This window comes from Myotis myotis, unplaced genomic scaffold (genome assembly GCF_014108235.1).
Source record: "Myotis myotis isolate mMyoMyo1 unplaced genomic scaffold, mMyoMyo1.p scaffold_m19_p_8, whole genome shotgun sequence".
Taxonomy (NCBI): domain Eukaryota; kingdom Metazoa; phylum Chordata; class Mammalia; order Chiroptera; family Vespertilionidae; genus Myotis; species Myotis myotis.
In genome coordinates, this window is record NW_023416390.1 from 45,623,019 (window position 1) to 45,650,501 (window position 27,483).

The following is a 27,483-nucleotide window of genomic DNA, read 5'->3' on the forward strand; positions in this document are numbered from 1 at the left end:
GGCTGATTTTTCTTTGTTAAATGGCATTTAGATATATAAAATAAATATCAAAAATATACGTCCTTGTTTTACTATGGTTGCAAATATCAAAAAATTTCTATATGTGACACGGCACCAGAGTTAGGTTAGGGTTTTTCAAAATGCTGACACACAGAGTTCAAAAGGTTCGCCATCACTGGGTTAGAGCGTCGGCCTGCAGACCAAAGGGTCTCGGGTTCGATTACCAGTCAAGGGAATGTACCTCGGTTGCAGGTTAGATCCACAGCCCTGGTTGGGTGCATGCAGGAGACAACCAATCGATGTATCTCTCTCACATCAATGTTGCTCTCTCTCTCTCTCCTCTCTCCCCCCCCCCCCCCCCCCCCCCCCCGCTCCCCTTCCACTCTCTCTAGGAATTATCCTCGGGTGAGGATGAAAAAAAAAAAAAGACTGACAATGTATAGATTTAGGCATCAGCTCCTACCCTAACACAGTGAGCACTCACTTCTAAAAAGCTTTATCAGTGGACCACCAGACCCAGGGGCCTCCGAGTGGGCACTGTGGTACTGACGGGATTCTGACAGCAAGTGCATAACGTCCAATTAGGATGTCACAGCTCCAGCCTAAGCTTGCATCTCAACCAGCTTAAAACCTAGCAAACATACCCCACCTCATAGGCACGCAGCGAGCCATATAATATAGATTTTTCTCCTAAGATTGTAGGGTACACTTAGCACTAAATGACTATTTCACAGCTGCTACTTTTTTGACTTGCGGAATTTTTATATTCCTTGATTTTAATGTTCAGACTAACAACAGTTGGTTTTCTACATCTTAATGTTCTTACTGGCAAAATGCAATGTATTTTTCTTTCTGCATACAGCTGTAGGAGAAACTTGATACGAGAATATGAAGTTCTGCCAATTATGCTCTCAGTAAGTTGCAGTGGCCAAAATTTAAAAAAAAACAAACAACTTTCTGGCTCCAAATTGTATTCCATATGCTTCTACATTCATGGCTAATCAGAGAAACAGATCTTCCAACTTTGCAGATATTTTTAAAAGCTTATTTAATACAAAGAAATGACCTTTAAAACACATCACTAGTTCTTGTGCCTTTAAAGACATTTGATTTAACATAATAATATGGCAAAACCTTTGGCAAAACAAGTCAGAAAGGCTTACATCTGTATGGACTGTCTTGGGCTCGTTGGAATTCAGAATTGGAAAAACCTCTGGAAGTGAATTCACTCGCCGCCGCGTGTTCGGGTCTTGGATCTCCACCGAAGCAGTTATGGGGATGGGACGCAGCTTATCCCTGATGTTTTCCTGAAAGGTTGCAGAGATACAGGTCAGCATGGGATAAACGCTACTGGGAAACTCCAGAACAACGCTTCATTTTGTACTGAATAACGGGTTTCTAGGATAAATTTCAAAACCTATACATGCCAGCATAATACCCAACCCTTGTCCCCGTTAAAAAAAACTGTTTTGACTGCCCGCCAGCCTCACCTGCAGCCAGAGTGTTTCCTCCATGCACGCCTTCTGCTTCTGCCTGCTCAGCGTGATCTGTTTACTATACTTGGGCTCAGCACCTTGGTTCCGAAACTGAACTCTCGATGACAGCCCGGATTTCCTTCTCTCCTTTTCAGCCTCAAGTGTGCCCACAATGGCTAGATAAAAGGGACAGAAATCATATGATCTTCAAGTGCATTCATGCACATTCAGCTGTAAGCATGCTGAGCTCCTTTTAAAAATATTTAGATTCCTTTTAGAAGGACACTTTCCCCACTGCCACTGTTCCTCTTCAGATTTCTTGATAATGGACATTTTGATTGACTTACGGTGTTCAAGTCAAGCTGTCCTTTCCTGCCCATTGCTGTTGACAGTCTTAAAGTTAATTTTTCATTGAGCCACCAGGGGGAGCTCAAGAATAAGTCAAAACCTCTGAGCAGCGTCTAAGAATCAGTTTCTGGCTGAATCTCAGCAACTCAGGGCACTCAAGATAACAGGAGAACCCAAGGCTCCCTAAGGGCCTACACTGACTCTCCCTTCAACAGGACGGTGCTTAAATGTCCTAGCACTTTGACACTCAAAAAGGGATTAAGAAGTAAAAATTGCCAGTTATAAAAACTGTCATGGGATGTAAAGTACCACACAGAAAACATCCTATATAATAAAAGCCTCATATGCTAAGTGTCTGGTCATCCGTTCAACCAATCAAAGTGTAATATGCTAATGATATGCTAAGTTCAACTGCTCACTATGAAGTGCACTTACCACCAGGGGGCAGATGCTATGACCAGCAGGTTAGTTTGCTGCTGGGTCCAGCCGATCGGGACTGAGCGAGATGGGCCGGACACACCCTGGAGCCCTCCTGCGGTCCCTCCCCAGCTGGCCAACCTCCCGCATCCCTCCCTGACCCCGATCTTGCACCAGTGGGGTCCCTTAGCCTGGCCTGCACCCTCTTGCAATCTGGGACCCCTCAGGGGATGTCAGAGAGCTGGTTTCGGCCTGATCCCACAGGCCAGGCTGAGGGACCCTACTGGTGCACGAATTCATGCACTGGGCCTCTGATAGTAAATGATACTGTAGTAACTATGTATAGTGTCAGATGGGTACGGGCTTACTAGGGTGACCACTTCATATGGTATATAAATGTCTAATAACTATGTTGTACACCTGGGATGAGTATGTCAACTGTGATTAGAAAAGAAATTAATTTTTAAAAAATTAGAAAGAAAAGAAAAACAATCCCCTTCAAAAGGGTCTCTAGACGAGCAGCGCAGCATCTCCTGAGGTCTGCTAGGGATGCAGACACAGACCCCGGCCAGACCCACTGAGCCAGCTCTGCATCGTAACAGGACCACCAGGTAGTTCTTTACATGCTAAAGTTTAATAAGCACTGATAAAGGACAGGTGTCTAAAGAGGAATAATATATATTAGAGACATAAAAAACTTTTGACAATAGGTTGAGACTTTTCAAGTTTTAAAAAAAAAATTAAAAGATAAAACATATTCCTTTTAGTGGCTAAAGGGCCTGTGTGTCAGCTAACCTAGCTTCCACAAGCCACCTTCCAAACTGCAGAGCTCTAGCAGGCACAGCTGCTCTTGACTGCCCAGACCAGCGGTCGCCAACTGGTGGTCCGTGAGGTCCGAAAGGTTGATAACCGCTGACCTAGACTAATGGAGCTGAGGCCAGCCAGGACCTGGATAATCAGTCTCCATTCTTGACTTCAGAATGCATTCTTCGCCAGTTCTCTGGATACAGCTGCTCTTTCTTTATGGGAGAACCCTGAAGTTACTTACACTCACTAACCACTAGCCATCAGAAGGAAGAAACCACAGGGTGTACAGGGCCAGAGAAATCAGCCTCAAGGGGAAAAATCTGCTCCAAGAAATGCTGACAGTTGAATCAACAACCCTTGGTCTCTCATTCAAGGCAGAGTTTGCCAGAGCCCTTTTGAGAGCATCTACGGTAATACACTCTTCCTGCCGACGGAGACATGGAGGCCCACGGAGGCCACACATACTACTGTGTGGCCCAGAGTCACACAGTGAGCAACAGAGGTAGCGTCGGCTTCGAAGTCTGTGTCACCAACACAAAAGACAATGGGTTGATTTCAGAGTTTCTTAAATATCCAGGTTCCCACTTGCCTCTAGACCTCTGCGTGACTCACTCTCTCTGCCAGCTGGACCCCCTCTTTCCTCTCCTCCCCCGCCACTGCCCACAAACCCTACTCCTTCAGATCTCAGCCTGGACATCACTTCCTCTGGGAGGCCTTCCCGCCCCCCCCCCCCACCCCGGGGGGATCTGACAGTATTCTACACTTAGCCCATTGCGCTGTAACCATCTGACCACCTTCCCCGGGCAGAGCTATGTATGGGCAGGGACCACCTCAGTCTGCTCACCCCTGTACTGCCCAGCAAAGCACAATACCTGATACAAATACCGTTTGTACAGTAGAAGAATGGAAGCGGGAGTGACTAGCCCCACATCAGCATACACACCGGTACACATCTGCCCACACAGGCACACAATGGGACGTTATCCTTATGCTGAAATGACAGCGCTTCATGTGCTGGACCAAAATTCAGCAACACTGACAGTTTCGAAAGTAATTTCTGTGTCCACGTAAAGAATTTTCAAATGTCATGGCTGCCAAATGGAATGTGTCTCCATTTTAGGCCCTCGGTAGCCTTGACATCATCCATTTATCAGTGACCTGCTAACTTCACAGAGAACCAGACGAGGGCTCCCACGCCGAGTGCCCCTGGCAGCAAGAGGAGGGGAGGGTGTGGGTGCATTAAAACCGCTTATCCACCCAAACCCCTCCAACCTCCTCTAACCCTCCAGACAGTTCACATCATCTTAAAATCCCTGCAGGCCGCCCTGGCCGACCTTTTGAGGGGCAAGCCACGGAGAACGCTCATCAAGGTTCAATTATAAATACTGTCTGTACAGAGTGCCACATCCGAGGGCTGCACCGAGTTAAAACAGCCTGGCCCAACAATACGCCCGCGTTCTCAGACCGCAGATGTGTTCCCTTACACGCTCTGTGGACGTTCTGTTTAGTTTGATTTAGAATTTCCCAATACTGTGGAAATACAGGCAATGAGAGCAGGTTTTCTCTAAATGTTCTCAGAGACAAGAGTTCTATCCATAAGAGGCCCTCAATAAGCACTTGGTTAATGGAGTCGCTGTATAAGATGAAATTAATATTGATTTGGGGGGAGACAAGGAATGCCCTGATGAGATTTCACGTCTATTGTCGAACTGAGTGTGGCTGAGAGAACAGAAATGTTCCCCGTTCCTCCCCTGGCCTACTCAGAGTCCCCATCTCTCCCCGTCTCTCCCGTCCACTTCCCAACACAGCGTAAAGGGCCTGTGATCCGAGCAGGCAGGCGTGAGGCACTGAGTTTGAGTACAAATGACACAAGTGGTCCTGGGAGGAGGGCAGACAGTGCGAAGTCATCGAAGACGTTTTCTTGTCATTCGAAGCTGCACAAAGAATCGTTTCTCTGCTCAATGACATGCCAGCGGCCTCAAAAGCAAAGCGAGAGGCCACACTCCGCCTGCACACACAGCCATAATCTGCCGGCCCTGGTCTCAGGTCCCAGGGAGATGACCCAGCGGACGCCGCCCGGCACGTCGGGGAAACGCAGAAACCACCCGAGAGCTTAGCATCTCGGAAGATGAAGGCTAAGCGGCTTATGACAGTGGCCCAGGTGGGAGCAGACTTATCTGCCAAACACTGGGAGAGGAAAAGGGACATCTTTTAAACAGAGAAGACAGAGCAGTACTTGAGATAACAAGGAGCAATCTTGTGCAAACTCATTATCTCGAGGTGGAGGAAAAACATGAAAAGAACAGGAACTACCTGTCCCTCTAGAAGCTTCCCTTGGTGGCACAGACACCACAAAGCACAGCAGCGGGGACCCAGGCCAGACCCCCGGGGAAATCACCCTCACTCTTCGTACTTCCTTTGGGGAAAGATTTTCTGTAAATCTCCACACCCCCATCGGGAGCTAGAGCAGGTGGCTTACACCGGAAGAGGCATGGCTGCTCCAAGTCACACCAGAGAAGCTGGTGATCGACCATCACTCTGGTTGTTGGATGGGGAGCCCTGTCAGGATTTGCATTACAAAGGAAGGAGCAGGAAGGTACCTTAGAAATGACAAACTGCTTTCACCACATCATCTCCTCTGATCTCCACGCAATGTTACATAGTAATTCCTACTAGAGGCATTTTCTTTTTTGAACAAATGGGAAAATAAAAACTCGATGTGAAGGGACTTGCTCTGAGCTGTAGGGTCTGTCAGCATCAGAGCTGGAACCAGGAGCAGAGCCCAAGTCTCTGAACGGCCGAGGCCAGCCTTGGGGACACAGCTGCAGTGCTCCGGCCCCGGTGGGAGGAGTCTGGGAGCAAAGAGCAGAAACTGGCAATTACTCTGCCCTACTGGGCTCCTGCAGTCACTCATCCACAACCACCACCCACCACCCACCACCCACCACCTCGCAACTGCAAAACCAACTTTCCACACTGCCATTCAAAGACAGACATGGAGGAAACAGTTGTGGTAACAAATGAATCCTTTTCCAAGACATTCTGCCCCAAACCATCTGCTCTGGAAAATTCAAATGGGGACCAAATGGCAAGTGTTTCCCTCGTGTGCGTGCGGCGCCCTCCTGATGAAAGGGAAGACAGCGGAGAGACTTGATTCCGTAAACAAGAATGCACGGGCCCATTTTGGCCATTGCCATTTTATTTTTCTGTTCTTTATGCAGAACTTTCAACCTGGCAGACAGAAAACACGTCATTTTTAAGGGTACTAGGTACTTACATATTGAAGGATTGTAACCAGCGGGTTTGGCAGTATATTCGAAGCAGGCCTTAACCTTGAGGCTGTATAAAATTGAACACATACTTCTTAAAAGATGCATTATTGCAGCAGAAAAAAACCAACATGTTCCCCAGCTCTCAAATCCCTCCACGGCTCATTGATGAGCAAATTGTTACACATTCACTGGGCAGATTCCTCTTCCCTCTGCCCATTTCTCAGTCTTCCCTGCAGCTCGTCAGGGCGATCGTGTGGTCACAAAGCAGACGTGTGAAACCAAGGGGTCTGTGGGCACCGCGGACACTCACCAGATCCCGCTGGGCGCCCCGCAGGCCGTTTTCTGGCGGAGATCGAGCCTGTTGGGTGTCACTGTGACCGTTTTCTGAATATTAATCACAGGCCGGGATCTGAAGACAAAGGAGTAGGAAACAAGGTCAGTCCTTGCCTCCTTGCATGTAAGGTGAATTCATCATCTACACTGGCACCTCAGCTGCCCCATACGCCTAAAAACCACAGGGGAAAATGTTCCCCCGTGTAATTCATTTCCGCTATGACTGAAGAAAGTAACTGTTAAATATAATTTAAAACCCAATTCTGTAAAATTTACTTAAAATTTTTAAATAACATTGAAAATTCTAAAAAGCTTTAGTTTTAATAGGTGTTTTTTTTTTTTTTTTAATTGAAAGAGTAATAGGTACAACATGTAAAAGTCCCAGGGTTTTTCAAGCAAATAGTGTCTCCGTCCCCACCCAAGCTCCCAAGTGGCCTTGTGTATTCTCCCAGACACGTCATAGTCCATGTTGGTTTAAAATTAAATATAAAAAGATACACCTAATTATTTAAATGGGAAATCCCATGCTTTCTGTTGCTTTTCCCATTTATTAATGTTTTGGGTCTTCTCATATCTGTTCACATGGTTCCCACAGCTGGCGGGGCCGCGCTGTGCTGAGGTGACAGTGTGGGTATAACCAGTCTCTCATCGGTACCCACGCATATTGTTTCTGGCTTTCAGCCCCGACAATTCCTAATGCATCAGCCCCGATACATTCCTAACAGCAGAGTGAGTCAAAGAATATGTGTATTTTAATTATGACTAATCTTGCCAAAATAGCCTTCACAAAGGTGACACCAGCATACCCCTAAGAGCTGGGATGCTCACTATTAGGGTTTCTGCATGCACATGAGTTTAGTGACACAGGCGATCCTGCACCACAGGCCTCCATCTTACAAACATTCGCCCTTTCCTGTCCACCCCGGAACCACCATCCCCAACCTTGAGTCCTTGCCCTCCTGCTGCCGGAACGGACTACAACTTTTCTGCCCCACAGTATCTCTGTAGGCAAACACCCGAGTCCCTTAACCTCTCCCCTCTGTGCTCTACCTCACCCCAACCTCACAATCACTCAAGAGGCTGGAATCCCACCCCAGGTCTTCTCACCGTATAAAAGCATCTTCTCTCCCCCTTACGTATTCACCGCTACTCCCCACAGCCACGGGGTCAGTGCTGGCCTGTGACCTGACCTCTGCACGGGCACAGTCCTGCAAGTGTGCAGTGGCTGGGGGTGCAAGTGGGATGGGGAGATACCTCTCGCCTCTGTCTCTCTCCAGCCAGAACTCAGAGCGGGTTCGTGGTTTCATTACCACACAGATTCCGTTAGGCTGACTGTAGTGGGCTTGCGGTGAACCTGGCCATCCTGGAGAAGTATTCTGGTAGGAAAATGCATTCCAATTCCAAAAAAACTAGGTTGAACCTCTGGAATCAATCTATCAGTAGGCCAGAGTGGAAGGTGGGAGCCAATAAAAAGCCAACGCTGTCCACAGTCTGTGTCTCCCGTTCATCCTATTGTTATTTTACATCTTGGCAGCTGCTAGTTCCCAAGATACTAACTAGAGACACTCCAAGTTTCAAGAGCATATTTAAAAGGCAAAAATTCACAGATCTTTTACCACCAGTTGCTATAGATGCTGAAGTGTTTTGAATATCATAGCATTAAGGCTTCAGGGTGGCATAAATTTCAAAAGAAAGTATTTTAACACATTTTGGCCAAACTCTGTTTTTACTTGTTTTTTAAACACCCAACATCCGCATGCAATTCTGAGTATACAGTATATATGAATCATGAAAATTTTGCCTTTTAATACATAAAGCAAATCTTTTTGACCCAGCTGTCTTGTATTTAACTGGCATCTATTTATTAACTATCCTGAAGTTCTAATATGATTTAATGGGGAAAATGTCCAGAGAAAGAGTTGGGAAGATCTAGGTGCCATGCCCTGTTCCCGCAGGATCCAGCCTTAAAAGCTCAGGCCAGTCCTGGGCCTCCGTTGCTTCGTGTGTAAAATAAGGGAGTTGGTTTTCCTTTCATTATCAAATGATTTTGAAATTTACTTTCCTACTATCTATGAGGAAAAAAGGAACAAATTTACAGGATTCACAACCAGTTTATGAGGACAGGAAAAGAAAGGGTGTTTAAACATCAATGACAGACAGAAGGAAGTATTTAACTAAAGACAGGTTATCTGCGGGGAAAGACTTAGTAACCAAATTTTGGTACAGAAAGTCAAGTCTTCTTGACACCTGAGGGCTAGACCTCAAATAGAACTAGAAGTTCAAATTGCTTTTTGATGGAAACTTTGCTGAAATAGTTGAATGTTATAGACTCTTCCACCTTTTAAACATGTTGACTATTGTATGGTTAGTATCCATATGAACAGAGAGAAAAGGGTCTAAAAGTAGAGCTGGAGAACCACCAGGTAAAACACGGGGTGGATGCTTTAACCTAAGAGAGGGCACGAAGTACCTCCTCACTCCCCACTGGGATAGCCGGGGAGGTCAGGTACCCAGGACGGATGTATATTACCATCAACACAAACCACTACTGAGAACTTCCCCCCGAATTCTTTCTCTTCCCAATCACATACACGTGTTCATTTAGTCACCAATTCTAACTTATCTTTTTCTCTGTTCAAAATTAGTGAGATTTTACAAAATAGGTTTTTATCACATTGTGATACTACTCACAAAAGAAAAATCTTCAAAATTCATACCAGCTTTTGCCTTTTGAAGTATAGGCATTACAAATTTCAATTCAAAAGTCAAAATCTTAGTGTAACCCAAATATTGAACATGCTTTTCACACACCTGAAAATAGTTACTGAATCTGACAGCGAGCCAACGGCAACATCAGGGTAGGAATTTCTATCAAGGTCCATATTTCCAGCAATTGAATATCCAAAAAAACGTGAATTACCCTCGAGAACCTAAAAAGAACAGGTCATCAGAATGGACACGGGGCCACCAAAATGAGCTTCTTACCACCCATACTTTGAAAAAGACACACACGTTTTTGAAATGAAGTTTAAGGGTTCACTAATAAATAAATTGTATTCAACTATAAATAAATCAGAACTAAGCATACATATGATGCATAAAAGTCACCTGACTTACCCTGTATCTCAAAGAATAAAAGAGCCAATTTTTGATGAGCTTGTTTACTATATGAAGTCCATCAGGGTATTTCAAACCAAACCTTTCTAACTGTCCCCCGAATGTCTTATTTTTCTCAAAAGCAGTTTTTAGATTGTGGAGTCTGAATAACCCATGCAATAACAATCATCTCTTCCATTTGCCCGGCTTCGTCTCTACTTAGTATGCTACTGAAGGACATGCATCACATACATGCCCACCTGCGTATGCTGTCAGTGTAGAACAGTATTTTCCTTGGATTACTTTGATTTCTCACTTATCAAAGACATTTTACAATTAAAATAAGCCAGTCATTGCAGTTATGTCTATTTCCAAGCTATCTTCGAATAATACATTTTTTAAGATATAAAATTCATACTCTTGTGGATTTGTAAGCTAAAACTTGATGAGTGGGAAATTCACTTAAACTTAAATATTCTGTCACCAGGCAAAAAGCTCAGACCCCCATCGTTATCTGGTTACCTGTGTTGGTTTGGTGTTTATTCCGCTCGCGGAGCCGTGATAGATAAAAACCTTTCCATTACCATCATAGGGAGCTCCAACTGCAATGTCTGTTGACAACATCACATTGTAACAAACATTACATTTTTAAAACATTTCAATACAATGTCTTAAGTAAGATGCCATAAACACTGGTCAATCAAATAATCTCGCTACAAATCATAATCATTTCATAATCTATTCTTTTACCTGGGTAGCCATCTTGATTAATATCGCCAATATTTTTGACGGCAATGCCAAACATAGAGTCTTTGGTTCCATTAAGACGGATTGGCTTGACATTTTTCCACCGGCCTTGCTGGTTCATGTAGACATACACTGCACCGCCAACCTCTCCATCTCTATCAAAATACTGTGGGGCTCCAATCACAATATCCTGCCACCTAAAAGCACAAGGAGGGGAGGAACGGTGAACCATCAGCTAAACAGTGAGCTTGGGGAGAGTACCACCAGCCCAGGTACAAGGACACAAAGAGATATAAGGTAGAAAAGGGCCCCAACTCTGCAATTTCTACCTCATCAATTAAAATATTTTTTAAAACCAAAGAAAAATTATGGAGGTAAAAACATGAAGCCAGTTCCCCGAGTTAGATCTAAGTGCAGAGACTCCCAGTAAAAGATTCCACTCCCCTTCTCCTTCCACTCCAGACCCAAACTGGCACCCACCAGCCAGACCTATGTACTGAGTTTGTCTCCAATCCCTACTTTCAACAGGACATTCTAGATGTTCCAACAGCCCCTTAAGAAACCAGAGAAAAGAACCATGTAGGTGTCATTTTCCGAGTTAATTTTTTGCCCCAAATTTTAATTCTCACAGACCCATTCCCGAGACATGAGTAAAAACTAAAAACTGAAAAAGATGTAATCCTATATCCGAGAAGCGTAATGACTGTCTACTGCCAAAATATAAGTGATGGAGGCATGAAAGGATGCTAAAAATTTGGCAGCATAAATATTCTTTGAATCAACTAGCCTGAAAGGATGGCTCTTCTCAAGACCTACAGGAGCCGAAGAGGCCCCGATTTCCTGACAAATGCGCAATGACCTAACATGCTCTCACCCATCTTTGTTGAGGTCCACCACTGCCACGTCGTAGCCAAAGGAAGAAGCCAGACCTTCTCCTTCAAATATGTGCTCGGGGAGAAGGTGTGCAGACTTCATGTCTCTTTTGAGCAAAACCACAGCTCCACTGTGATTGGCCCTCGGAGCACCAGATACAAAAGTGATGTCATCTTTAGAAATGATCCCTTTCCCTGAGTCCAAAGAAAAGCCTAGAAAAGCAAAATACAGCTCACATCAACTCTGCGCTTTAGAGGCATCGAACACTGGTAACTCCTTTCGCTTCCCACCCCGCTCCTCCTGACCCTCCCCACCAGCTATCACACTTATGGTATGAAAGAGCCACAGAGATATGACACAAGGTACAAAGCAGTAGGCGATTTCGCTGCTTTCTATGGAATATATTAAGACTTAAAGAAAAAAACCTATGCTATTTAGCATCTGTCCAACTTGAATCATGAAAGATTCATTACTCAGCTTGAACCTTATTTTAATATTAGAACTGTGGTAAAAGGAGATCAAATCAGATACTACATTACCATAGCAAACTGACATCAGATACACAGAGATACAACCTGATAGAATAATCGAGTGCATGTTGTGGGGTTCTGCTATAACAAATGATTCGTAATGTCCATACTCATCAATCCCCTTGGTAATCAGGCAAGCACAAATGCCAACTTCATCGATACACCACAAGCAGCATTTCATCATTTTGAACCCACTTAGTTCTCAGACACAAACATGCAAACAAAACCATGATTGATGAGCCACAGCATTTGAGAACACATGTAAACAATAGAGGTGAGCAACTTATCATCGATATCATTTTGTCAGGAGGGGGCGGAAAGCATTAGAACATCTCCTCGTAAAGCGTCAGGTAGGACGTCCGATTACAAATACAAGATTTAATTGGGAGGCAAATATAAAAGCCCCTATCAAGACCATTCAAATTAAGCCAGTATTTCTGCAGAGGCGAGGCAGCGGCAGAGTGGTGTAAGGCCACCCTTTTTTATTGGGTTTTATCTATGCAAAGTTTCACCACTACTGTTGCAGTTCTCAAACTGTGTGCAGTGAGTCGAGAAATAGGATGAGCCACCAGCTTAGAGCAGGGCGATCTAATCGAACCCAGCTCTGAAAACCATCTGGCGGCAGAGCCTCCCCCGCAGCAAGCTTCTCGTGCGGGCTTCACTTGAAATGAAATAGAAAATAAAAAGATTTAGGCTCTGTACGGATCCAAAAAAAAAAAAAAATGTTTTAAATGACCATGACCAAGACAATGGATTTGTCGTCTGGGAGATCACAAACCTAGGTAGCTATTCATCATCACGTCAGGGGACGTGTCGGGCTGCTCCTTGGGAGGCTGTGTTTTATAAACAAACTGATCGGGATCTGTGTAGGAAACGCTGGTCAAAAACAGCAGGCCTGTGCACGTGCGAGAAGGGGAAGAGACGGAAGAAAAAGCAATTACGCCGCGTAGGAGGCACCGCGGCGACCACCGTTCTTGCTGGACGATGAGGCCACCGCGGCATCTGGCAAGCCACTCTCTCTGCCAGCTTCCCAAGCCGCAAGCCGATCATTTCATTCCCAAAACCCACTGACTTTTTGAAACGACAGATGCGCAGACAGCGTGGACAACTAAAATGTAACCATAAGAACTTGGGCTTTTTTCCCAGGCAGCCACTTTTGAGGAAATCCATTCTGAAAGCAGCAAATGTGTCAGACCCAAATGTCCCAATGGCAACGAAGCTCGGAAAACCCATGGGCCTCCATCCTAAAGACCAAAGTGTTGGTTTCTTGCCTAAAGCCATTAAAGTGAAATGCTTCTCGCCATAAACTTATCCTTGAATAATGCATTTGAAGAGAGGTTGTCTGTTAAAATATAATCGAATAAAGTAATGGTTTGGTGATAATATTTACCTAGAAAAACCATATTTAGTAACTGAGGCTGAAAACTGCTTGGCCCTGTGTCCCCTTCATGTCCTGCAAAGCCACTCACACACCCAGCAAGAGGGGCAATGATACTTATTTTACAATATTGTTGAGAAGGTCAAATGAGACCTGTGAAGCATTACGTAGGCGCTTGACAAGTAGTTAAGTATAACTTTTCTCTTCCCTCTTCTGTGCCTTCACACTAAGATTTTAATTTTTAATTTGGGGGGGGGGGGGAGTGTCTGAAAATTTTTAATTAACAGTTCTGTTTATACATACCTATATAACTAGAATAACTTATTTTTTAATGTTATTTTTCAATTAAGTTGACATTTAGAACAATTTTTTAAGAATATGTTTAGCCCTGACTGGTTTGGCCCAGTGGATAGAGCACAGGCTTACGGACTCGGGGGTCCCGGGTTCGATTCCGGTCAAGGGCATGTACCTTGGTTGCGGTCACGTCCCCAGTGGGGAGTGTGCAGGAGGCAGCTGATCGATGTTTCTCTCTCATTGATGTTTCTAGCTCTCTATCCCTCTCCCTTCCTCTCTGTAAAAAAATCAATAAAAATATTAAAAAAAAAAAAGAATATGTTTAACACATTATTTAGAATTATTCTTATGTTTATTCCTATTTTTTTCTTTCCATTGTTCCAGTAATATCTTTAAGCATATGGGTTCTTTTCTTAAAAAAAAAAAATAAAAAAAAATAGGTTACTATTTGGGCTTAGGAGATTTTTTACATTTTTTCCAAGAAATGCACAATAATTATTCTTTATGTCACCTCATACTAAGAATTAAAGCTTTTAAAAGCCTTTGAGTAATTACCATAATGCACATGAATAATTTAGGACCCCATTAGTAATGCAAACACGCCTTAGGAGTTAAGGAACGGGCACTTAGCCATAATCTGGGTGTCCCCACGCTACTTCAGCAAGTCCTGCTCGGCCTCGGCTGGGAGGCCCTGTGCCAACCCGCCAGGGCCCGCTGACACGAGGCCCCAGTCCAGAAGCAGGGCCAACCCCTGGAGAAAGGCAATCACAGTGGAAGGACTTGAGGGTCTTGACCTGACACTTAAGAGTAACTTCATAAATGTGGCTCTTAGGAGTAGCTCTGGAAAGAGGCACTGAAGAGAGGGGAGGCAGCTCAGCTCATTGACATCCACGCATTTATTCTCAGCTTCCCGAACAGCCTTTTTCAGGTTGCAGAGGCCAACACTGGCTCAGGAAACAGACGATTTTAGGAGGAAGTAGGTTTAGTCCCCACTCGAGGGAGCCTAGGCCAGGAGGGAAGGATCGAAAGCCGCAGAGCCACCAAGGCCTCAATCAAATCCCAGCCAGTGCAGCCGCAGGCCCCTGGCTCCACCTGACCTGTTCTCGGCCCAGAAGGCCAAGGTCTCGGGAGGGCAGTGTCCCCCAGAGGCCTCTGCAAAGGTCGGCGTGCCATCTCCTCTGATTCCTACCTAAGTAACTGTTAGCAGGAACAGGAACTAGACTCTCGTCATGGTCAGTCTCTCCACCAACTTCATAAGGCCCATCTTCAAAGATGTTCATGTCAAAAAAAGTGTTATTCTTTTGTTCTACTCGAACAATCCCTACAGGAATGAAATGGTAAAAAAACAACAACAAAAAGTGAAGATGAAACAAAATAAAACAGGTGGATCCTAATAAAACATTCCTCGTGTTATAACACTAAGTACAGCAAGAAAAGTTAGGAGGAAGAAAAGGCAGAAAGAAAGAAATGACTTTTGAGGTTACTGAAGTTAAAAATTATGTCCATGTAAATTTTTATGTCAAAGAAAGTTGTTCTTGCAATAAAAAAAAAAATGGCCCATGCATTTTCATGAATTATCTTTAAAATGCCATGAAAGTAGGTGAAAATGGAAAGTTAACTAAATCTACAGAAAACAATATTTTAAAAATGATATGAACCTGATGATACTTTACATTTTCTATAATCCAAAATTGTTACCTTCTTTACTATAGTGTAAGATGAAATTAATATTTTGATCTGTTCTCCACTTTAACCAATATTTCATTTTTAAAATTCTTCATTAAAAAGATTTTCTATAATAAGCCCACTATGTGACTTTTTAAAAAGAGTAACCTTCTAAGTCAGGGTTAATAAAACAACAAGACATGTTTCCCGTAAATGAAAGCATAAATAATTGCTGGGTGTTTTTACTGTATCTGTTCTTCCTAAAATAAAACTACTTTTAAATTAAATGTGTTGTTTTGATTAGGTCGAAATAACCTGACAAATACCATTATGTGAAAGATTCGATTGGGGGTGGGGAGACAAAGGATACTGCTGCCCAAGGTCACTACGGATCACATACAGAGTAAGTGTTCTCAAGGATTGTATCTAACAGGAATTTCAAAACTTGGAAGTTTTTTAATGGAAAGGAAAGTTTTCCTAAGTTTTTCCTGACTAGTGAAAATGTTATAACATAAAATTTATCTTAATGACTTCCTTAAAATGTGGGCCATTCTTCCCCCTCCCCATGTCTCCTTTTACTACATCACAATGATAATTAAACAATACCATAAAACAACTTTTCTGAAATCATCATCTCAAAATTCCCTAATCTGCCATCTACCCTTCTAAGTCTATTAGCAAAAGACAGCCTTTTAATATAGCATAAAATGAACGGAATGTCTATATTAACACACTGTTATTTGCACTTGACAGACTCAATTCTTATCCGTTTTCAGATCACTACCTTAACAAATATAAAACAGCAATACTACTAATGTTAAACTACTAATGTTAATTACCATATACTCACAGAAAAAGTTAACTACTTGTATTCATGTAAATTGCTGGTGGAGAAAAAAAATCTCTTAAAACATACACTTGCACCATTATTCGTTTTTAAAAGTCATATGATTTAGAGATTTGAATATCCTCCCCTAGTTAAAAGCACATTATAACACTTTTTGTTTTAATTTAAAGTTTACCAAGCCTTGGTGCATATCACAGAAATATAGTCACTCTAATCTCTATTTCTATAAACACACACGTCATACCTTTCCAGTTGTAAGTTCCCGGGGCTCCGAATACAATGTAGTGAAAGTCTTTAGTAAAAGTAGCTGCTACGCCTTGCTGGCAAGAACCAAACTTTTCATGGCCTCTCAGTCGGCCATCACAGAAACTCCAGTCTCCTCCATCCATCTCATCTTCAATCCTGAGGTTCTGACTCAGGACATAACACCTTCCAAAGATGTCTCGGGATTCCTGCTTTGTGTTAACGTGTTGTCTTTTTTCATATCGATGAGCACATGTCTGCAAACAGATGGAATAAAGTAGCCCACGAATGTCTACAAACCTTATGGTTTTCATTACAAATGGATACAATTGTCAACAATAAAAAGGATGTTAAATGTGCCCTCATCCTGGGATTGGACCCGAAACCAGTAAGTCTTCCCCCAAAGTGTCACTAAGAAGACCTTTATCCATAGAAACCATAGGACTTCTGTCTTATTTTCACCCAAAGAATAATGTCCGGTCTGAACACTGAATGCCAATCTGTAATGTGCAGGAAATTTATTTATAAATTTAGCTCATGCCAGAGCCATGAACAATGGAAACACCTTATTTCATTTTCTTAATTTAATTGGCTTAGTGGCTGTATAAACCTTCACATCAGTATGTTTGTGAAAACAGCCCGTTGCAGAGGAGAGAAACTATGGGCACGTTTTCATAGGAATCAGGCAAACATAGCCAAACCAGACATTTTCCTGTTACCCATACTACTCCCTTATAATTCCAAATCCTAATTTATAATCTAAGCTCTGAGGTAGTTTATCCTATAAGGCAGAGAGAATTACACTGCTGGGAGAGATGAAATCATCTCTATAGTTTTACAGGGTATTCAAAGCTGCATGCACGAAATACAGGCTGAAAATACTTGACAACATCCAAGTCTATTTCCCATAATACAGCCCTTCAATATCAATATTCAATGTCCAGTAAAATTCTCATCTTTTTCTCCAAATTCTATAAACATTTGTTACAGCAATCGTATTTTGAAGGAGACACAAAAAGATCATCATACTCCAGCCTGGGGTTCACTTCCCAAGTCACCCAACATAATCCATCTATCAGACCCTCTCATTTTCCAAACCACTTCTACTTGAAGAAGCTCAGAATAAATCATGAGAGTTTAAACAATCTGACCTTACTTCCCATGACCATTTCCATATTTTTTATTCCTCATCTGTAAAAGTACATGGTTCCTGGGGCCATGTCCAGCTTTGTTTTGCTTTTTTTATTCTAAGACCATCTAGAGTTTGAGATAGTCAGTGGAGTTTTGTTAATACGTTCTTTGAATTTGAATGCTCTAAAGAAAAGCACTGCTGTGCTCACTGCGGTGAGCGGGGCACTGGGACACTGTGGAATGAACACGCTCCTCTACTCACCACCACTTTGCCGCCGGGACCCTGGCTCTGCACAGTGACCCCCATCCACTGGTCCTCCTTGCTTTCTGAGGTAGGGTCGGCTGTGGGAAGCAGCACAGGTCACACAGTTAGGACTTCAAAGTGACTGAAACAGGCAATGAACCAACAGATGAACAAAAACACAAGACACTTTTCTAAACAGCACTGACTCCGAGTGTAACTGCTTAGTAAATTCAGCTACTCAGTCCCGGAAAATTACTTCTCATCTTAAGAAAACAGATGGGTGATTGTTGGTAAGACTCTTGCATAAAATTCTTTACAAAACATACATAGGCTTACCAGGTAGCCCTTCACCCTCCGACACCCAGTGTCCCGACTACAGAGAGGTATTTGAAAAGTTAAGACTTCCAGCTTCCAAAATCCAACTACCATCCAAACTAACAGAAAGTGTCCGCTTCTCTACATCCTCCCAAATCTGCTACTTGCAGCATGAGCTGTTCTCCTCAGGTTCATTTTTCTATTGATGCCAAGAAAGAAAGGGGTGTATTTCTTTTCACTCCTTCTGCCCCCCAAAAGAAAGAAACCACAAATATCACCATGTGCTCGTTTCAATACCAATTTGAATTTACTGTATGACCTTCTATCCAAATTTTTGCCCTTCCTCAATGAGAAGCATCGCAGGCAACAATTTTCAATCTCGAATCATTACAAAAACTATGGAAACTAAACAACTTCAAGTAGACAGAAGGGAAATGCCAAATGTTAACTAAAAAGCGATTCTGTCTATATTACCAGTAGGTTTTCTTTATAGGTCACTGCCATTTACAAGTTTCCCATAATTAACATGTATTATTTTCTAATCAGAAAAAAAGTCAGTTCTAAAAGATGAAAAAGCAAGAGAAGAACATAAAAATAAAACATGAATCTACAAATCTACTCAGACCACGTATGTCAAATGAGGTTTGGTTGGAGCTTCTCAGTCGCTAATAATTGCTCTGCCCAACATACAGTCCTCACAAAACCAGCCTGTCCCTGAGACAGTAGGGCAAAAATTTACCCATGTTGGTCAGCTCATTTCAGAGAGATCTGAAATTTAAAATGGGCTTTCTCCCAAATACTTAACGGCAAGAGATAACTTTGGGCTGCTATGTACAAGACATGCACATTCAATTCTCTTCCCTGCTCTGAATTCAGCTTTTCAACAGCCTCCTGTAGAACTTCAACATGTCGCTAGGTGGCAGCATCAATACACCGTATCAGGGTTAGGAGGAGCCGCAATACTGTGCATCTCAATGGGATACAGCCGTGGGCAAACTACGGCCTGCGGGCCGGATCCAGCCCCTTTGAAATGAATAAAACTATTGAAAAAAAAGACCGTACCCTTTTATGTAATGATGTTTACTTTGAATTTATATTAGTTCACACAAACACTCCATCCATGCTTTTGTTCCGGCCCTCCGGTCCAGTTTAAGAACCCACTGTGGCCCTCCAGTCAAAAAGTTTGCCCACCCCTGGATTAGAAAGTAATAAATGTTTTCAGGGCAAACAAGAAACAGTTAAGGCTGATGCAATTAAAAGTGCCCGCCCTCTCTCCAAGAATGCATGCCGGTCCCCCTTTCCTTCCTCATGGAAAGGGCAAGCGGGGTACCGAGGAGCTGGACCAGGGAACACTTGAGTGCGCGCAGAACACACCATCGTTGTCAAATTCAATCCGTGTGCACGGGTCCCGCGAGGTGATGTCGCAGCTGTACAAGCCTCCTGTCCGGTTGGCCCTCTGCAGCGGAAGGGCCACTGCCCGAGGGGCCCCCACCAGCAACCTGTGGACAAAACAGAGAATTGGGGCTGTGAGTTTAATACATCTCAACCAGTCAGTACCGAGATACTGGGCTTATTCTTTGTCAAGGAGTCCACTAAGTCTCGGCAGTCTAGGCAGGGAGGGCGAGCAAAGGTAGAGTCCTATGGCTGCAACACACACACATGCAACTCCTGCGCAAGTCAAGCACAAGGAGACGGGCTGCTGAAACCAAACAAAAAATACGGCCGTCTCTCCCCTCGCGCCTAGTACAGCAGCTCTCTCCCGAGTACGATTCTGTTGTTTTAAAAGACAGTTTTCATAGAACATGACCCCTTCACCTAAGCCAAGGAGATCCAATGGAGCTCAACAGACAAAACCAGCAGTCAGTCTCACAATGGAAGGGGGGGAAATTGTCACATTAAACATAACAAGTGATAGAAAATGTCAATTTCTAACGTGTACTGTGTCTTCCTGAGGAATTTTTCAAAGGTAATTTTTACTAGACCCTAGATTTCAGCTTCTGTATTGTTAAGTGAGTTAAACCAGAACGCTATTAGACTGGCGTGGCTCTAATGTCATGGCGGCCTACGTGAGGGGGAAAAAAAGAAATCTCAGCTTGTAAATGTCTCAAGGTTACCAAGTCAAACCCCAAGGACAACCAATCACACACAGCCAAGGAGGCTTTAACCTATAGCTGATCAAGTCCTCTCCGTTCTTCGCTTCCTTGCCTTGTCTGTATCAATCTTTCCCCCGCTCCTATTGCTGGAGCACTCCTAGCCTCGTCCATTTTGGCGATTTGAATCCATTTTTGCTCAAATAAACTTGTAAAAATTTTAATATGCATCAGTTTACTTTTTTTTTAACGATACTGATTTAGCACCTAACCTTTGCCCAAGATAAAACTCAATGAATTTCTCTCTTTTGCAGTGTTGGCCTCTTTCCCCATCAGTTCTTACTAATCTTGGCAATCTTACCATCTCTGACAAACTCCTCCACTATCACCCGATCGGTCTTGCATAAAGGATTCAGGGAGGGTCTGGGTGGTTCCGTGTATGTACTAGACATCGTAATATTGCTTCTTTCTTCCCACCCCCCCCACCCCACCCCCAGTGTTCTTGCTATCTCCTCTAAGAGGGGCTCCTAACCCAAACACACAATCCTCAAAATCGCAGTTTCACAGCCAGGAGGGATCTTTGGAGACCCACATCCTTTCTGCTGGGTTCCTTTTGCTAACGCTCTTTACTCACCAGCAGTCTTACAATCTTTGGGATCTCGCTGACTGGTGGGGGACAAATGCTTAAAGAAAGAACACACTCCTGACTGGACTGAGAGAAATGAGGCTGGAACTGAGGAAAAGAGCCGAGAAAACGAATACGAACAAACTACCAGTTCCCCCAAACAGAAAACAAGCCACTCCTGGCCTTTAAGAAATCCACAAACCTCAGACGCAGAAGCAAAAAAATCAACCCACAAAGCAAACAGCCCCTACCCTGCCTCTGCTGTGATCCCACTGAAGGACTGAATGAATTTTTTTTAACCAACGCAATGCAGTGGGTGCCACAGGTAGAAAATGCACTCAGAAAACAGAGGGGAACCGGGCTGTGCCCAGGTAGAGCCAGTGAAGCAGGGTCTCACCGACAGAGTAAGGCGTGACTCATGTGGGAACACGCATCCCTAACACCATCGTTCCTCCCAGACCCCTGCATGGTGGCCCAGCCAGCCGCCACCTCCAGTCCTCCCTACCCTTGAAGGGATGAAACGAATTACACCAAGGTTCAGAACTGGAACTGAGTCTGAGCAGGACCGAGGCGGAGTCCTTGGTGCCTGGAACTTTTTGGCAAAGGCAAGGCCAAGGGCCACAGGGGTCTCCATGGAGCCTCCCCGCACTGATTCCATTCATGTCCATGATCCCAGGAGCTGTGACAAATAGCTGAGAGGTGAACTGGCCTGGACTGTGAGCAAGCAGGTTCAATTACCTGGCAGGTGTGGGGACGGAACCCTGTCCCAGGTCCTGGCAGGGATAAGTCAGGTGTGGGGGTCAGAATCACAGAGTCACGAGGTGTGAGCACTGGAAGCACAGAGAGCACATCCCGCCTCTAGCTAGACGGGTGGAGAAGAGAGACCTGTGGAAGGAGGGCGATTGCTCTGCCTTAAGATCTCACAACTAGTTGGTAGCCAAGACAAAAATTACTTTGTAGCAATGCTTTCTCCATCCTTTTAAACGGCTTCCTAGGAACTAGAACGCAGAACGTTAAGGCATTTACCACCCGCTGAAAGGGCAAACCCTACCCAGATGAAACACTGAAATAAGACCTGCACTGTATGCAAGACTCAATGAGGGAAGGCAGTGGGGGAAGGCAGTGCCACAGCACGAGTGGGCGGGGTGACGATTGGGGAAGAGATTTCCTGTAAAGGTAACCAACTCCGACCGGAAGGCTCGAAGGAGCAGCCCAGAGTTCCAAGATTATTACTGTATCTCCTCTGACCACCTCCTCTCCTCCTCGGCCACGCCCAAGGAGGCTGGCAACCTACCTGGGGCAGGTACGGGGCTTGTTGTTTCCTGTGTACTGTACTTGCTCATTCCTTCGCTTATTCATTCCACAGTCAAGAGCCTCCTAGGCTGAATAAGGACTCATCCCCTCCCCTTCCTGCCAAGCTGTCCCTTGTGGAGCCAGAGGCATAAGCTGGTCATTAATCCACAGGAAGGTAGAGGAAAGGCGAGGGCGGGCCAGAGTGCTGTGCGCAGCCAGAGGAGGACGCCAAAGCCTGCCTGGGAGGAAGGCATCACCCAGAGCTAACAGTGGAGCTGGAGGGGCCAGGTGAGGAGCAGAGAGCCAGAGGGAAGGCTGAGAGGGAAGGAGCCAGAGGAATAGGAGTGATGAGATGGAGCCACAGAGCCCCACACGTCCGCCGCCTGCTGTGCCCTGCGGGAGACAGGTGTTTCCTTGCATCATGTTGTGTAAAAAGCTGCAGAGATTATTCCATTTACAGAGCAGCACTTCCTCCCAGCCCCTTTTCTCTTGGCTGCATCCTAGGGTTTCTCCCTACTTGGTACACCTCCATCTTCCAGTGAGTCCCTTACCCTTGTGGCTAAGGCACCACCTGGGATGGAAGAAGGCAGGGGTGCTCTGTGGCCTTAGGCCCCGGCCCGGGCAGCCCAAGGAGGAAGAGCAGACACTCATGGGGGAAGGGGGTGTCCCTGGGACCACACATACAGGAAAATCAGGAAAACAATGATTGGGGGGAGGGGTTAAGTCAGATAAAATCAGAGTCATGGAAAAGGTAAGGTAGCACCTCAATGGGAGAACACAGTCACCCCAACCAAACTCAACAATTGGCAGGTGTCTTAATCCTCAGGGTAAGCTAAAGCTGCCCTCTCTGGTTCAGGAAATAGGCAATCTCTTCATTCTGCTCAGAACCAGCCTTCATCACAGGAGGACACAGCCATTAGCTGAGGCTGCGTCTGGCAAGAACAAATCAAAAACAGAGCTGTGTCCAGTCAGTGACACCGTCCCTGGTGCAACCCATCTACTTCCTAACCCAAGTCCTTCAGGACCCTGGTCTACGCCATTCGGAACAAAGCCAGCTCCTGAGCCAGCAGGGACGGCACAGCTCCCGGAGGGACAGTCTGCATCTAGGGGACCCTTGGGACACACCAACACCCAGTTTCTGCTCAAACCCCAGCTTCCTTCCCTTTGCCCCCAATGCCCTTTGATGCTGGATTCAGAGAGCAGCAGGCATCTCTGGGCACCACGGGAAGATACCCACAGCAGCTCCTGGCACCCGGGCAGCAGCTGCCCGGCTGTTCAGCTCATTTCCCTTAAGAAGCACAGCAATAGCAGCTGCTCTTAGTTCTGGCCCACCCAGTACGGGTGGAGGAATCCAGAACTATAGTAACAACGTTCAGAGTGACAGGGACTAAGCGATATAAATTATGGCCTCCAATGGGAAGTAGTGGAAATGAACAGAACAGTGTCTAAGAAGCCTATTTCCATATCAGGTCCAAAGGAAAACTGCATCAAGGAAGGGTAAGAATTTGGGTTTAAACTAAGATAGTTTTAGACACCAAAGGAACAGGAAAAATTATTTCTGAAATTGCTTTCCACACGGCAGTGGACAATGACCTCCACTATTTTAAAGCCACACTGACATAAAAACTGCCCGGGGATTCCAACGTATTGAAAACCCACATTTAGAAGACACAACAGCCCTAGCTGGTTTGGCTCAGTGGATAGAGCATCAGCCAGCCAACTGGTTCAATTCACATCAAGGGCACATACCTGGGTTGCAGGCTCAATCTCTGGCCCCGGTTGGGGGCGCATGCAGGAGGTAACCAATCAGTGTTTCTCACATCGGTGTTTCTCTCTCTGTCTCTCCCCCTCCCTTCCACTCTCTCTAAAAATCAATGGAAAAAAATATCCTCGGGTGAGGATGAACAAAAATAAAAAACAGAATACAGGACAAAACTGATGAGGAATACAATTTGAAATAGCAAAATGCAATGTAAAAGGCTAACTACACAAGTGAGACTGTAACTGAGAATATAATATAAATTCAAGTCGTTGAGTCTAGATCAGAATTCTCGGCCCAAAGATTCAGGACTCCCTATCATGCTATTAACCACAAGGTTATTTCAACAAACTTATTCAAATAAGCCACACTCCTCTTTCCTATAGTCAAGTTCTCACCCAATTAGCATACTTTTATATAACTACTTCAACCAAAAGTCTTAAATACTGGGGCACTTTCCAAACTCTGGGGACAATAGCAGCTTTGCTTCATTGTTTTTGGCAATAATTCATTTCCTCAAGGATTAAAGATCCTGCCTCCAGCCATGCAACTTTGTCTCAGGAAACATGAAATATTGCTTCATTAGAACAAGGACACTATTCTTGCTTAATTTAAAACACAGCCTAGCCTTCTTAGTTTGTCCAAATTAAGCCTTAAAAAATTAGGAGATGGCGTTAACCATTTCAACTGTTACCTCTTCATTTAACCCATCTTCAAAGTTAGTTTTTTTTAAATTTTTTGTTAAAGTAAAAAATACAAATAAAAAAGAAAGAACTTACAATGGAAAGCAACCGACTCCAAACTCATCCCAAGTCCCACTCTCTGGGCAAAGTTTTTGTTTAAATTTCTGAATTTACTTTTAACTCTAGATATTGTTTATACATTTATTTCTAGATATATCAGCTTTAAGCAATACTTGTTGACCCCACAATATGAAAAGAACTTAAATTACTTGCTATTTTGTCTGTTTAATAACTATATTACTTCAGTTCTTCTCCTTGCTACCCTATAAGTTTTAAATAATGCACGTTAACCTCTACTTTTCCCTTCATTGACTTCTAACACAACCTCTCCGTTCCCCAGGCGGTGACATGACGCTATCAGCAATCTAACCCTTTCTCCCAAACTTTCCTCTTGGTTTCTCCAAGACCAACCATCTGTTAGCTATACTTTTACATTATTATCAGAGCCATTACCACTTACATCTTGTCATGTAACCACAATTCGGTCATCTGTTCTTTAATGCTAACAGGTAAATATTATTCGGTGCTGAACCAAACTGCACTGAAACAATCCTCTTTCTATCTGAGACCAGTGTCAGAAGCCCTCGACCTCAAAGGAAACTGTTCCTAGCATCAAGGTCAGACTTATCTTACATTCTATCAATCGGTGTACTTCGCATCTGGACCATGACTTCTGCTTTTCTTGGCTTGCCTTTCTCATTGCCTTTCCTTCTCCTTACATCCTAGCCTCAATCTTTCCTACGCTCCCAGTCATACCTGCATGGAATCGGGACCTCCTTGGTCCCAGTTTCCTTCTCAGAGCCCTTGCACCTCCTGCTACCACCCAGACTGCTCCTCTGGGCCTGCTACCGGGTCCTCCTGGGACTTCCCTCCCTGCCCTCCTGGGTTGATCTGCTTTGAGCTGGGTTCCCACATTTTCCTCTTATTTGAATTACTTTCTTTTTAAAAAAAATATATTTTATTGATTTTTTTACAGAGAGGAAGGGAGAGGGATAGAGAGTTAGAATCGTCAATGAGAGAAACATCAATCAGCTGCCTCCTGCACGCCCCCTACTGGGGATGTGCCGGCAACTAAGGTACATGCCCTGGGACCCTTCAGTCCGCAGGCCGACGCTCTATCCACGGACGCTCTATCCACCGAGCCAAACCGGTTAGGACTGAATTACGTTCTTAAATAACACCCTAAGGAACACTATATGAAAGGTAAACTGAATCCCTGCATAGACAAAAATGTCATTATTCCACTCTCCCCAGCTGGATAGTTTGGGTGTAGGACACCAGGGAAAAACATTTTCTTTGATGTTAACACTCTAATTCTTTCTAGTATCCAGCGATGCCAATAAAAATTCTGATGCTAAGTCCAATTTTCATTTCTTTGAGGGCGACTCTGAGGCTCTCCACTTGCCCCAGGTGTTCTGAACAGCAGGGCAGTGTCTGTGTGGGAGCCTTTATTCGCTCACTGGGCACTGTGCGGCCTCTCTTATAGACTCGGCACATCACTTTCCAGGAAACACCCACCCTGCATTGATCATTTCCCTCATTCCATTATCTTTGGATGAATCTACCTTCTCTTTTCCCTCTCCTCTCTGTGGTTCTGGGATTTTTCAACTTTATTTCCCAGTCCTTCTATTTTAAATTTCAATTGAATTTAAATTCAATAAAAATTTAAATGTCAGCACTTATAATCTCCAAAAGCTTTTCATTCTGATTGCGTCTTTTACATAATGCATCCTATTCTTCTTTTGTGAATTTAGTATGTTCTCAAAATTCTAAGTATTTCAGTATTTTACCTAGAAGTCTCTCCCCTCCCCAGGTCTCTTCCTGTCCCTGGATCATCTGTTTCTTCCCGTTTTTCTGTTGGTTACTTCAGTCAGCTTTTCTGCTGCCGGCTCTAATCCTTGGCTCTCCGGTTTGGCTGTTGTGGGAAAAGGCCCCTTTCTGGCTGGGTCTCGGCAGAGCAGTTCTGAAAGGGAGCCCTGGGAGGGCCTGCCGCCCGAGGTTTTCACTTCAGGCGCCGTGGGCAGGGAGCTGTTGTCAGGCTGCAGACCGCTTCGCTAACGCTGGCGGAGGACGGCTTCATCCTTGGGGTGCCAGCATTCACACGAGGATCCCTACCCTGTTTGAAAACAATGTCACTGCCTCCCTCGCCTCTTCTACAGGAATCCATTCTTTTTTATTTTTAATTGAGTTATAACTGATTTAAGCTTTGTAAAACCTGCCCATGTCAACATTTCCATCCCTCTCCCTGCCAAGGAAGTGTTATGGGTTTTTGTTTTGTTTCTGGGTAGAATAATAAATGCCAGCAGCCTGTACTCTGCGTCCGTGGACCTCCACAGAGACCTTCCGTTCCAGAGCCACGCCTCCTTCCCAGGCCACGCCTCCTTCTCAGGTCACGCCTCCTTCCCAGTCCCCGCCTCACGATGACCCCCAGGTGGCCACCGGGGAGAACCCCCCTCCTTCCTCCGTCCCCACCTGATTGTGACTCCTTCCTGTAGCAAGGTCGCAAAGCAGAGCCCACCTGCTTTCTGCCTTCCGGTGACCTCCCAGCCACCAGGGAGCCCCGAGGAGCCTGGAGGGAAGTGCACCCAGAGTACCACCTGGAACCCCAAGTCAAAATCCAGTATCTTGAAGGAATCAGATTTTTATCGCAGCCTAGTTCCCCCGCAGTTGAAGGCAATGTCCTTCCCAGCTGTTGCCACATCTCTTTAGCGCTGCTACCACCCCTCACATGCCAGGTGCAGGCCTATACACATAAGACTCCTTCCACAGAAAAAAATCCAGAAAAGGCGTGCTGTTTTGCCACTTTGTATATTTAGGCTTTTATGATGCAGATGAAATAGTTGATTGACAACATTTGATCATTTATATAAAAGTGTAAAATAACATATTAAACATTCTCTTAAAATAGTTTTATTTGTATTTCATGAAGTGATTTTGTTCAAACTTCCTATGTTTCTT

General features: G+C 44.5%; 1 protein-coding gene across 4 annotated transcripts in view; it reads right to left on the bottom strand.

The window, feature by feature from the left end:
- Positions 1-27,483, bottom strand: part of ITGA6 (integrin subunit alpha 6) — a 69,185-nt gene that overhangs the window by 17,449 nt on the left and 24,253 nt on the right. For 2 of the 4 annotated variants that reach the window (XM_036320195.1, XM_036320196.1), the window contains exons 2-14: positions 19,390-19,514; positions 17,719-17,798; positions 16,327-16,582; positions 14,760-14,891; positions 12,677-12,793; positions 11,370-11,580; positions 10,499-10,692; positions 10,271-10,359; positions 9,464-9,582; positions 6,630-6,728; positions 6,325-6,386; positions 1,491-1,651; positions 1,164-1,307 (exon numbers count right to left, since the gene is read on the bottom strand). In XM_036320195.1, coding sequence (XP_036176088.1) covers positions 1,164-1,307; positions 1,491-1,651; positions 6,325-6,386; positions 6,630-6,728; positions 9,464-9,582; positions 10,271-10,359; positions 10,499-10,692; positions 11,370-11,580; positions 12,677-12,793; positions 14,760-14,891; positions 16,327-16,582; positions 17,719-17,798; positions 19,390-19,514 — 1,789 coding nt within the window. The remainder of the gene's footprint in view (positions 1-1,163; positions 1,308-1,490; positions 1,652-6,324; positions 6,387-6,629; positions 6,729-9,463; positions 9,583-10,270; positions 10,360-10,498; positions 10,693-11,369; positions 11,581-12,676; positions 12,794-14,759; positions 14,892-16,326; positions 16,583-17,718; positions 17,799-19,389; positions 19,515-27,483) is intronic. The other 2 variants (XM_036320197.1, XM_036320198.1) reach the window with 1 other exon arrangement.